The 13,189-nt window shown below is 41.6% G+C and overlaps 2 protein-coding genes across 2 annotated transcripts; one reads left to right on the top strand and one right to left on the bottom strand.

The window, feature by feature from the left end:
* On the top strand, positions 3,966-6,657 carry LOC8079183 (elongation factor 1-delta 1). Its single transcript, XM_002463134.2, has 8 exons — positions 3,966-4,064; positions 4,931-5,044; positions 5,116-5,232; positions 5,314-5,392; positions 5,640-5,763; positions 5,918-6,031; positions 6,128-6,289; positions 6,466-6,657. Coding segments are annotated over exons 2-8 (684 nt in total). The 5' UTR covers positions 3,966-4,064; positions 4,931-4,958; the 3' UTR covers positions 6,468-6,657.
* Positions 8,661-10,825, bottom strand: LOC8079182. Its single transcript, XM_021454791.1, has 6 exons — positions 10,556-10,825; positions 10,339-10,438; positions 9,629-10,188; positions 9,325-9,511; positions 9,122-9,185; positions 8,661-8,995 (listed from the first exon to the last, which is right to left on the bottom strand). Exons 1-5 carry the CDS (start codon positions 10,559-10,561, stop codon positions 9,166-9,168), a joined length of 873 nt encoding a protein of 290 aa, XP_021310466.1. The 5' UTR covers positions 10,562-10,825; the 3' UTR covers positions 8,661-8,995; positions 9,122-9,165.

Raw genomic sequence — 13,189 nt, 5'->3', positions numbered from 1 at the left:
CCGTTTAGATCCTCAAAGTTGTTCAGTTGTGTCATCTCGGTCCCTAAGCTTGGTTTTGAATCTCATCTGGGTCAAAACAAAGCGATCTAACAACTCTATATCAAAAAATAATTCATAACTTTTTCATATGAACTCAAATGAAGACAAATTTTATACCAAAGTTATAGTCCTCAGCACAATCTACAACTTTGTAGTTGAAAAGTTTTTTATTTGAAGTCGTTTAGTGTTATAAAATTTAATTTTAAATTTTAAATTTTAAAATCTATAAACTTATAAAAAATATTTTGGGAACCTAAACGATTTTAATTTAAAAACTTTTCAACTGCAAAGTTGTAGATCATGTTGCTGCCTACAATTTTGATATAAAGTTTATCTTCATTTGAGTTCATATAAAAAAGTTATGAATTATTTTTCAATATAGAGTTTTTAGATTCGTCCTGTTTTGACCCAGATAAGACTTAAAAACAAGTTTAGGGACCGGGATGACACAACTGAACAAGTTTGATGACCTATATGGGAGATTTTTAAGTTTAGAGACCAGGATGACACAACCGAACAAGTTTAGGTACCTAAACGGTCATTTTGCAAGTTTAAGGACTGGGATGACACATCCGAACAAGTTTAGGGACCGCTGATGGACTTTACTCAAAAAAAAAAAACATGATCGGTGATCTGATCTGATCTGCCTGTCCTACGCTACGACGGCGAGGCACCAAAACGGCCTGATTGTGGGTGATGTGTGTCTTGGTACACCTCGACCAAATAAACGCCAGTACTTCTTGGGACGCCGATAAGACATCGGATATGGCGAGTTTTGACAAAGTTTTTGTTTAATGAGGCCTTGTTTAGTTTCGAAAATTGAAAAAATTTCGGTACTGTAGCACTTTCGTTTGTTTGTAACAAATATTATTTAATCATGGACTAACTAGGATTAAAAGATTCGTCTCGTGATTTATAACTAAACTGTGTAATTAGTTTTTTTTCGTCTATATTTAATGTTTCATGCATGTGACACGAGATTCGATATGATGTAGAATCTTAAAAACTTTTTGCTTTTTAAGGTGAACTAAACAAGGCCTGAGTACTAGCATCTTTGCTTGTGGCCTCGGGAAGCGTAATTGAGGGTCCTTGACGTGCTATCTGGATGACCACGTGTCCGTCCCCTCCCCATCACAGCCGGTACAGAGGTGTTGGAGATAAAAAAAAATTTAAATGCCACATCGGATATGTCGTAAGTATATTGAAAATGGTTTTACAAACTAATAAAAAACAAATTACATATCTTGTCTGGAAAAACTGCAAGACAAATCTATTAAGCATAATTAATCTGTCATTAGTATATATGGGTTACTGTAGCACCTAAGACTAATCTTAGACTAACTAAACTTAAAAGATTCATCTCGTGATTTTCAACCAAACTGTATAATTAGTTTATTTTTTATCTACATTTAATGTTTCATACATTTGTCCAACGATTCGATGGGATGGATGAAAATTTGTTGGTGGGAAACTAAACAGGGCGCCAGCAGCGTCGGATTAATCATAATAAACGTTTAGTCTATTCGACGGAGTACGTGCTGCCAAAAGAAACTTGTGAGTGCTCTGGCCAAACCGTCGGTGGTCGAGTGGGCCGAAAACCACAAACGAATTGGGGAAGGAACCAGCCAGATATGTTGTGTTTCGTTTGGCATACGGCCTAACTAAGGTTTATCTATGACCTTGTTTACTTCTAAACCAAAACGTAAAATTTTTCAAGATTCCCCGTCACATCAAATCTTTAGACACACGCATAGAGTATTAAATATAGATAAAAATAAAAACTAATTGTACAGTTTGGTCGAATTTACGAGACAAATCTTTTGAGCCTAGTTAGTTTATGTTTGGACAATATTTGTCACATACAAACAAAGAGTTACTGTAGCAATTTTGCAAAAAAATTCCCAAGTAAACAAGGCCTATCTATATCGCATATCAATGCATCATGTTGCATTTTCAACGTCTTACAGTATGCACGGTTACCAGCACGGCAGTGCCTTGCTTTGCAATGCCATGGTCTTTGTTAAATTAGTGTTCTGAAAAAGGAAAATCATTGTGCTTGTATTTACGTAATTACGTGACAGCGGCCATGATGTGATGGAAACCATCCACAGGTTTGAAGAAAATGGAAATCTAAGGTCAAGTCTCTTTCTTTTGTTTACTTTTAATAAAATAATTGACTTCTAAATCAACTTATAAGCGTAGTCGTTTAGACAGACTCTCGCATCAGCCAATCAATTTTATCTCTGAAGTTATTATTTGTTTTTCTTAGAAAAAACTGCCAATATATATACAGTCTATTATATTCACCAACCATAGATGACATGGTTATAAAGAGACATGATGAAAGTAAAATGTGTGTTGTCCTATGACCTAAAGAAACTTTCGCAACATCCTTTCTTTAATTGTCTCTATATGCTAAATTTCTTTGCATGTTTCACATATTGCATTTGATATGTATCTTTTGGTGAAGTATTCGACAATAGCAACAAACGAATCATGAGACCACTCCATATGCAAAATCTAATGTCTTATTTATTTGATAACACACTTGCTTGCCAGATCATGCATTTTTAATAAACAACCCGGACTCAGTTCTCATCTACATTAATAGCATAGAATATGCGTATTAATAACATATAATATGACTATATTTTTAACACCACGCGGAACTCTACATGGATTTACGTAAAAAACATTAATAGATTCATATTATAGTTTTGGGGATCCAAACACCCCTCAGTCCACCAAAACATCAATGCACAATCACACGGCTTTAGCGACAACTTATGCTTATAGTTAGATCATGTTTAGTCCTCCAAATTGGTATCTAAACATCCAATGTGACAGACTAAACTTTAGTCCTGGGGATCAAACACCCTCTCAATCCACCAAACTCACGTAAGACCTAAATGCACTTTCGAGGACAACAATATTTTTTATTAGGTAAATAAAATTATATCGGAATATAATACTTTATATATGCGTCTCTATTATAGTATTAAAAAGAGAACATTTGAAATATGCCACCAAATATCACATGAAAAGCAAAAAAATAAAATAAAAAGTAGAACAATACATAAGGGGAAATGAAAAAAATCAACACAATAGAGGAAAGTAGAAAAGAACATCGCACAGATACTACTCAAACAACCTAAAAATATACCACAAAAATTCCTCACAGTACAATGTGAATACTAAAAGATACACTCGAGAACATCCCTTCTATACTAGGTAAACATCCCCAGATACATTATGAAACATCTCATACAATGAATAAAAAAAATATACCATTGAACATCGCACGTATACCGCTCGAACATCATATGTATCTTATAGAATAGAATACAGAAAATAAAAAAACTAGAACATGAAAATAAAAAAAGTAAGTTAAAGTAATAAAATTTTAAAGATAAAAAACAAAAAAATAAGATAATATACAAAAATTGTAACAGGAAATATAAAGACAAAAATGATAAAACATGAAAATAAATAAAAATAATTAATTACATTAAAAGCAAACATAAATTAAAGAAAGATAAAAATGAAAATAAGTAAAAAAGCAAGGAAATAAAACGAAGACATAAAATAATAATAAAAAACAGAAAATAAAAAAATAATAATAAGCAAACGCCATTTTTTTTAGAGAGATACTTAGAAAATATATACCAGGTGCTCGCTTCGTAATAGAAGAAGGCATCTGAAAAAGGAAAAGACCGTGTGGAGGAATCAACCAGTATATTCTGGGCTGAGGACAAACTGGGCCGATGCGTTAAGAAAACAGTCAACTGGGCCGATGAGGGAAGAAACAGTCATTGCCCGTTGGCGGGCACCTGGTCAGGCGTACAGAACGTGGACGCGGCTGGCGGCGCGGGCAATGGCGAACGAGAAGGCCCATTAAAGGCCCAACTACAGTCAGCGGATATATATAAAACCCTAACAGCCAGCAGCCTCCGCCCCTCATCCCAAGTGCCAGCCGCCACCAGTCTCTCCCTCTCCTCCCGGCTCCGGCGAAGAGCGCCCACCAGGTATCCCCACTTCTCTTCCCTAGTTCCATGTCTGCTGGTGTGCGAAACCGAGTTCCCAAACTCTAACCTCAAGCGATTTGGCTGTCTGATGCTTACGAACTTGTAATTTTTTGCAAAAATTATCGGCTATACATGTGTACACGCGTGTCCCGTTACTAGATCCGCCCCTGGATCCCAGTGGTTTCAAGTGTTGAGATAGCATCTAATCTGAATTCCATTATTAGCTAGTTCTTCGTTCTACTTTGTAGCAAAACCCATGTGGTGATTTAGTTCGTTAGTTTCTTATATACCGTTGCTGTCGTATACTTGTTAAAATCGCGATTATGTGGGTGCAATTTTATGACTTTTATGATCATTCTTCTTATTTTGTCTTTGTCGGGTACGATTCTACAATAAATAGTTATGAATTTGCGAGTCTACCAATCCCGATCCGAGTCAGGTACACGAACTGTCCCTGTAGATCTCAGTCTTCTGTTTAAAACTTTCTGTTTACCATGTGGTTCTGTCCCCATAAGTTGTCACCTAAGCTCTGAACTAATCTGACACTTCAGAAACATTGTTTTGGTTTGGATACTTCGGAAACATAGCTTTGGTTTGGATACTTCGGAAACATAGCTTTGGTTTGGATACTTCAAAAACATAGCTTTGGTTTGGATATTCAGAGTTCGGAAACATATCCTTGGTTTGGATTTGGGTTCAGGGTGCTTGTTGTTAGATCTAATATATACGAGTTGTTTAAGGATTTGGATAATGCTCTGCAGTATTATAGTAGCATCATTGTTCTCTGTTCATTGAATGCCTGTTTAACTCTTGTCATGATTTGACACTTCAAGTTGTTCTAACACCGACCTCATATGTGCCATCAGATCACTTGTTAATCTTTCTCAAGGGGAGATGGCGTTTTCTTTCGCAAACGTCAACTCTGAGGCAGGGCTGAAAAAGCTTGATGAGTACCTTTTGACTCGCAGCTACATCACTGGGTATGTGATTCTAGCCACTCTGTTTGCACAATGGCATAACCTTTGTACTGAACTTATGCTGCTGTCTCTAGCTACCAAGCTTCCAAGGATGATCTGGCTGTCTACTCTTCATTTTCGGCTGCTCCCTCATCCAAGTATATCAACGTAGCAAGGTGGTTTACTCACATTGATGCACTCTTGAGGCTGAGGTATGCCTTTCTTGGCCTTTATATTTCCTACTAGGTATCCTGTTAGCATTGTGAGTGTTCTGATAATCCATACAATTTCAGTGGAGTTACTGCAGAGGGCCTAGGTGTCAAGGTTGAGTCATCAGCAGTTCCTTCAGCCTCAACTCCTGATGTTGCTGAGGTATAGTTTCTTAACTCCTATTGTAGCTGAAAACTATAAATGAATTTACGTGTTGTGCTAATTCTTTGTGATTTTTTGGCTGAAAATTGTTAGTAGTTTTATTATATGCTCACATAATTTGTGTTGATTGCTGGTTTGAATTATTATTGTTTTCTATAGTTATCATCAACCATGTGGTTCAATATCAGAAATAGGAACTTCTTAGTTACTCGTTTTAGTCACTGAAGTGCATTTCTAATAACCACAGGCCCCAGCAGCTGACGATGACGACGACGATGATGTTGACCTTTTTGGTGAGGAGACTGAAGAGGAGAAGAAGGCTGCTGAAGAGCGTGCTGCTGCTGCCAAGGCTTCTGGCAAGAAGAAAGAATGTATGTCAACGTGCATATTTTCTGTTTTATTCTCTCAATCACTGTCTTGCCACTTTACTATAAAGACATCCTTGCTGCTGCTATATTGTTGTCGTGCTTTGTTTCATACCCAAAAACTTTAAAGTATGATTCTAACCTTTCCATACCTTGTCAGCTGGGAAGTCTTCAGTTTTACTTGATGTGAAGCCATGGGACGATGAAACTGACATGGCCAAGCTCGAGGAAGCTGTTAGGAGTGTCCAGATGGAAGGACTGCTCTGGGGTGCTTGTATGTTACCTCAGTCTGCAACGAAATATAGTGAACCTTACACCTGTTTTACCATTTAGCTATGTTTCTTATGTGAACATGTTCTGCCCTTTGCAGCCAAGCTTGTCCCAGTTGGATATGGCATCAAGAAGCTGCAAATCATGATGACCATTGTCGATGACCTTGTCTCTGTCGACACACTCATTGAGGACCATCTGTGCGCAGAGCCAGTGAGCGAGTACGTCCAGAGCTGCGACATCGTTGCCTTCAACAAGATCTGTAAGTCATCCTCATCTACCACGCCGCCCTCACAGCTGCAGTAGCATTAGTAGGATGTTGCTTTAACCTACCTATAATATAGACCTGTCCAGTTTGTAATCATTACCCGAGGTTAACATTAACTTTTCTGCTTTCGTACTGTGTATGACTAACTTTTGATCAATCCTGTTTTGCAGAAATTTGCTAGAGGTGCTGGCGAAGGTGGTTGGCGGGCAATGCAACAACCTAATTTATCCATATTTCTGTGTCTGCTTTGTGTGGCTAGTGATATTGCCGTGAGGTTTTTGGATCCTAGTCGTGTCAAATGTACCAGTACCAGAGTTAATTTGCTTTAATTCGAAACACAGTCTGGTGGATTTCTGTTACTACTGTTTTTTGCTCGCAGTTCTCCTTTATTTCTGAACGCACTGCGGCACTGGTGGTGGTTTTGGTTGGATATCTAGGCTGTGTTAGTCTAAATTCTTGGCTTTGTGTGATCGGAAGCGTAGCCCTGGTCTGGGCGTCTGGCTGGTTGGAGGTGTCGCGCGTGGCGGAGCTGTTTTGGTCATGTTCGCTGGCCGTTACCGGCAGCCACCAGCCAGCATAACCACATAAGTTACTCTGTTCAGTTAGCAACAGTCCGTGACAATTGACAAATAGCCAGACCTGAATGGCTGAATTGCTGAAAGGCTGGAAGCAACGGTGCGGTTGTGGTAGCACCTCGTCTTGTGGCATTAGCTGCTTCGCTTCTGCAGCTCTAGGGCAGGCATTGCAGCGACAGAGCTGTTCACTGACGGATTGGGCTTTCATGCGGCACAGTCGTCTGTCTATTGGCAAACGCTACCTAAAAGTGTACCTGAAATTTGAAAAATAACTCGTTCGTCACGTCAACACCTGAATTCCAGAGTTGCTACTGCGCGATCTCATCTGATAATGCAGGAAATATTCGTCCTTCGAGTTTGAAGCTATGCAAGCCGTGTGTCGAGTAATGCTATACAAGGAAACCCTTAAAATGCATCAATGGTTCAGATCGAAATACTCGTAGCATTTACCTCGTGTGAATCCAAAACCAACGCCTATAAACTGAGACCTTGTTTAGATGTGAAAACTTTTTGGATTTTGCTATTGTAGCACTTTCGTTTATTTGTGACAAATATTGTCCAATCATAGACTAACTACGAGAAAGGAAACAACTCTGCAGTGATAAATATTGTCCAATCATAGACTAACTACGAGAAAGGAAACAACACGAAATAACTCGCTCCGACAGATCCAGATCCTCTCCGAAATCTTGAGCATGCCATTCTCTGGCAGGCAGTCAGTCAGCCAGTCGACATCTGAATCCCCAACCTCTAGTTCCCAGGGTGATAGTGATAAGCTGCCTGTGATCTTATCTGAATATTACGCCGATTCACCGAAGATACGACACACTCAGAGTTGACTATTTACTAGATTCACATTCAGAAAGAAAAAAACAAGAAAAAAAAGGAGGACTCAGTACTAGCTAGCCATTCTCCTCTCTTTTTTAACCAAAAGCGACACGCGATTCAGGACCACATCGCGGCAGCTTCTGGGCTCTCCTAGAACACCACAATTCGCCCATTTTCCGATAGTTTTTATGCATCGATCCATCCGTCAATCCATGCACCTACCAACGACGAATCATAGTTCATAGGTGTCTCTACCCTGCCCAAACATTCTTGCCCAGCCAGGGAGAAAAGAAATGCATCAGCTTTGAGCTCAACTAAACAATAGCTCTTCTAGCTCTCCATGGAAACCTTCTTATCTTGTGGATCCCTAGGATCCTTCCAAAACTAACAAAGACCTGATGTCTCTAGAGAGTGGAGATCCTCAGAAACCATCTCTATCAAGTTAGAAGTATTGCTACCACTGTATTAATTATATCTATCTACTAGTACTCTATTATTAATACTACGACTGTATTCTATCTGCAAGCCTGGAAATATCTATAGATATACAGTACATATGATTACAGTGAGTAGTGAGCAGCACATATATATTCAATGGCACACATCGGCATCTGCCAAAGGTGTACAATGTTGCTTGGTACTCACTCCTTGGCGCCTTTTTCCCACAATTGGGCACGAACACACACAAATGTGCCGGGGAGCTGCCTCTGATCCTGACGGCCAATGGAGATTTCAGGTCCAGCCTAGCTTTCCGGTTTCGGCAATGAGCATGTTCCAAGCACCCAACTTGCAATGCTGCTTCTGGACACTCAGGACTCCGCGTATATATATAAATTTCACGCAATCATATGCTTCATGAGGAATGCCATGTTCTTGAGATGGGGTCACAATTGAATAAGATTAATTTATCATCAGGGTTACGTTAACTAATTGAAATCACTTCTCTTAATTAGCCCACAGGATGAGAAAGAACTACAACATGTCTGATAGTATATATATGGAGAAGATTAACATATCTGGCATCTGAAGATGAGATGGAAAAGGAAAGTACAAAGCTGAGAATTCTTCCTATAAACAGCTCCATTGTGACGCTTGAACAAGCCCGCCAATGTATAGTAGGTGTGAATTGTGATCTTCATTCAGTATATTACACCCTGGTGCATTAAGTATATATATCCCGTCGTCTGATCGTTTCGCTGTTCAACTGAACATTATATTCGTTCAATAGGGATTATTGTCAGCACTATTTTAATGGGATTTGTCTTCTGAGTCAAGGCCATCATCACTAGATCATTCGCTGCGAAAGATCAAACACCAAAGTTTTAGCACCAGCAATAATGAACTTACAAAAAAAATGTCATCATATCATACAACTTTGCCAGGCAATCTATTCTTTTAATTGCAGCGTTTCAATGCAGCTTACCAAACAATTGATATCACAATGGCCTTGAACTCGAGCCTCATGATTTAGATCTCCAGAACAATGACTGCAAAGCTCAAGAAATTTCATTCAGTGATCCATGCTTTCTGGCAGAGCTCATTGCATAAAGTTTCTATATGCATCAATGCTATTTAATCGTGTGCATACTGCATAGTGTTGTGGAAAGGGAGCATATATGTTCTTACAGTCAGTATCAGTTTTATCCCACTTGATTCTGTCAGAACCCTTTTCATCATCCTCTTCATCGTGATGCCCATCCCGTATCATCATCCTCCCACTCGGTTTGTCTTCGAGGTAGTACTTCCTGGATGACACTGCAGCATTGCTCGGGCGAGCATTGTTCATCTTCTTCTGAAGCATCGTTCTGAACAACTGTGTGCACTCAAAAAACAAAAGGAGAGAAGCATTTAAACTTTGTCTGACAAGACATGAACTCAGACATATACATTTCATGTGCGTTGCTAATCTAATATAACACAGGTACGTTACCTTCTCTATCCTTGATTCAACTGGATCCTTCAAGCTCGGTGCGGGGGCGAAGCCGCCATGGCAGACGAACATCTTCTTGAGGAGGAACTTGAACGACTTCTTCTTGATGGTGGTGCCGTTACTGTTAACGAGGAGATCCCTGGCCTTGCTGAGTATGATCTGCGTGTCTGGCGAGAACTCGCCATTCTCGCCACCACCGTCGCCGGCGGCGTGCCTCAGGGAGATCCTCCGGTCGACCTCGAGGCTGGATGGGCAGTTGAGGAACCTGTCGAGCGGCAGCTGGCTAGCGCGGTCCTCGTCGGTGGCGCCCGACCCGCGGGAGGAGCTGGACTTGGACTTGGCGCGCCGGAGCAGCTTGTTCAGCGCGTCCTGCAGCTTCTTCACCTCCTCGATGGTGAAGTCCAGCACATCGGCCTGCGACGCGCGCGGCGGGCCTCCACCTCCATCTCCCGCCGCCGGTGGTGGGTCGTCGCCCAGTGTCCCGATCGAGAGGAGGCCCTGTGGCGGCCAGTCGCCGGTGGGGATCTTGTCCTCGCGACCGTGGTCTTGGCGGCAGCTTTCTGACGTAGAAATGCAGCATCATGCATGCCATGCAATGCAAGATCGAGCGGCCAGTTCGTTCGTCAGCACGAAGCTAAAGAAGAACGCACGTACGTGCGTGCGCAGGCGAGGTAAACAACAACCACCGTGCTACGAAAGGAATCACTCACCGTGAGCTGAGCTAAAGGCGGCGGCGGCGGCGGCGGCGGTGGCCTCGGGTCGCCTCTTCTCATGTTTACCATTGAAGCGATTCTGCATCCAGTTAATGATCTGCAGAGTGCAGACAATGCAAAATTAACCACGGAACGTACACTAGCTAGAAAAGAACTTACAGAAGAATTGCTGTCAGTGGATGAAAACCAAAAGGTAGCTTTCAGTGGAATTTACCCCCATGTCTTGCACGTACTGCTCCCGGCCGGAGAAGGATTAGCAGTACCCTGTGAATATCAGAGACACGGAGACAGTTTGCAAGAGCGGCAGGGAAGCCGCCGGCTGGGAGGCAACAGAAGCACGATTGGTTCCAGGGGTTTTGAAGGTGTCCTGTGATTGGTCAGTCAGGACGCCGCCGACTTGGCTATGCATCCACTACATATTCATCGGGAGATTTCCAGGACCAGAGAGAAGCTAAGCATATTCAGTGAAAGAAAAGAGAGTCGATCGAGAGTGGCTTTGGATGCAACCAGGGTCCCCTCCCCCCTGAATTAAATAGGGTTAGGGAGGCTAAACCCAGGGCTAGCTAGATATTGATGGTAGTGGCCAAATTGCACAGTTGCATCCAGTTACGTTCTTACATGTACATGGGATGTTAATTAATTTTATTTTACTATACTTGAGTGAAGTAGAGAATATGTTGGTAAGAAAGTTCATAGCTTTAATTTCTGGTTTCTGGGATCAATGTGGAGTTTCTTACACCTGCCGAGGTGAATCATGGACATTAATTAGAACATATACTTTTTTATGCCTTATTTTTCAGTACTACTTCAACAATACTTTTCATCCAAGTAACATCGTTTTTCTCTCTCAAAACAATAAGCATCAGACAAAATGCCCACCTACAGTTAGAAAATAAAATTGTAATTTGACTTCACCAAAATAAGCATTGTAAGAAAAAATCCTATTGTATTTCCTTGATCGAAACTTCTTAGTATTTTTTTTTCTTTCTGGTGATGGGATTAATGTGGGAGTGTAACACCTACGCTTGGGGAACCATCTACAATGAAGCAATATATTTGTTTTGCTGTTTAGTAAAACAACACAATGGTGCTGACACACATTATATGAGCATCACTTGTAAGAGATTGGACTTGTAAATCTTGAGATCGACAAAATTATCATACGCTTGTCTCTCGCTTTCAACGAGAACACAATCTAACACTAAAAAAGGACAATTAGATGTAAATGTGAGCATTCGTGTCAGTTGAGTTAGAAACTCAAACCCACCAGCTGGACAGATTCCAATATAAGGTAGAAAGTACCTAACACTTATTAAAGTGTCCACATTACTACATTAGCGTGTTATTGCTGAGGTGCTTTTGCCACAAATTTGAAGAAGATAGAGGATCAGTGCGCATTCTCTTGTTCCGCTACAGGGGCATTCTGCCCGTGCATATACATGCATGATCCAATGTGCTCCTGCGTGTCTCAAGCTCACACATGTCAATATGCCATCCGGCGTTTTGGCTTTTGCAGCTGTAAAATGCCAATGACACTGTCTCGCGTCTCGGTACCTGCTGATGGATGTTCCCACGGTAACTATTTACTCCCTCCATACCTATAAAGCAAGTTGTTTTAGACAATGACATGGTCTCCAAAATCTAACTTTGACTTCTTGTTTTTTATGAAAATATTTATAAAAAATTAGTATAAATATATTTTTATGAAAGTATTTTTGAAGACAAAAATATTAATATGGTTTTGATATTTTAAAACTTAACAACTTAAAAGTTATTCATGATTTATATTTTTAATATTTGACTCAAACCTTATCCAAACAACTTGTTTTATGACTATGTTTATGGGTATGGAGTGAGTACTCGGCATACGTAGGATCGGAGTAGCTTCGAGCTTGCCATCGTCATTCGTGCTCGTACTACTCCAACCAAAGCACGCATTGTCAAAGCACGCACCGACGACCCCGGCGCCCAATGCTACAGGCGTAGTATCCCCGAGCAGTAATTATCCCAGGTGCCCTGTGCGCACTGTCAAAGCAGAGGAATTTATCCCAGGTGTCTTGTGCGCGGCAGCCAATGGCCTTCGCCGACGTGGTGCGTGCCCGTCCGTTCGAGGCAAATCCCAGCGCGCGGACGTGGGCTCGCACGCACCCAGCCATTCGGCTCCTATTCCTATTGTATTCCTCCGGCGCGTCGGCCGTCGTCGGGGGTCGCGCGCGGCCCATCAGGACCTCCTTCCCGCTCCCCGGCAATCAGGCGGGAGGAGAGGACCTCGTGGGGAGTAATCTACGGGGCACTTCGCGGCGCTCCACTAGTTAATCCGGGTGCTTAGGCGGGGAGGGACCGGTCATTAACAAACAGGTGTCAGCCCGACACGGGGAGCCCTGGCCGTGCACGCTGTCGTGACACTTGTCCCGCCTCTCGCATCGCACGGACGGCATCCCATTGGCTGCCCAGTGACCGCAGGGGCGAGATCCCAGTCCCAGAGGTGGCGCACGCCTGCATAGGCTGCAGCTGCAGCTGCCTGCATGTGCATCCGTGCATGGCACCCAACTCTTTCTTTGTAGTAGATGCAAAATAATGGAGCTTTTTTTTTCTCTATCGTGTACGTACTACTACTTGCACTTCTCTGTTGACGGGCTTTGCAGTTTTCCGAGTGTCACCCTTTGGGTCAGATGTTCAGCAATCAGCATCAAATCCAGGAGTTACGGTTAAACTAAATGATCGGGCATGTTTTTTTAGCACGCTACAACTACCATTCAGCAGTGTTTTTGTTTTTCTTTCGTAACAAATTTAGTGAACAGTTCTCGCAACAAATCGTTAGTGAACAATATTTCCAGTTATAACTTTT

This window comes from Sorghum bicolor, chromosome 2, assembly GCF_000003195.3.
Source record: "Sorghum bicolor cultivar BTx623 chromosome 2, Sorghum_bicolor_NCBIv3, whole genome shotgun sequence".
NCBI classification, from domain to species: domain Eukaryota; kingdom Viridiplantae; phylum Streptophyta; class Magnoliopsida; order Poales; family Poaceae; genus Sorghum; species Sorghum bicolor.
This window is presented reverse-complemented; position numbering and strand designations above follow the sequence as displayed.

Excerpts from the sequence above, each read along its gene's own strand:
- LOC8079182 (XM_021454791.1), bottom strand. Across the intron at positions 9,512-9,628 it reads TTGAATCAAGGATAGAGAAG|TTGTTCAGAACGATGCTTCA; the intron begins GTAACGTACCTG and ends GAGTGCACACAG. Across the intron at positions 9,186-9,324 it reads GGATAAAACTGATACTGACT|TCATTGTTCTGGAGATCTAA; the intron begins GTAAGAACATAT and ends TGAGCTTTGCAG.
- LOC8079183 (XM_002463134.2), top strand. The coding sequence starts at position 4,959 with ATGGCGTTTTCTTTCGCAAACGTCAACTCTGAGGCAGGGCTGAAAAAG. Across the intron at positions 5,045-5,115 it reads ACTCGCAGCTACATCACTGG|CTACCAAGCTTCCAAGGATG; the intron begins GTATGTGATTCT and ends TGCTGTCTCTAG. Across the intron at positions 6,032-6,127 it reads AGGACTGCTCTGGGGTGCTT|CCAAGCTTGTCCCAGTTGGA; the intron begins GTATGTTACCTC and ends TGCCCTTTGCAG.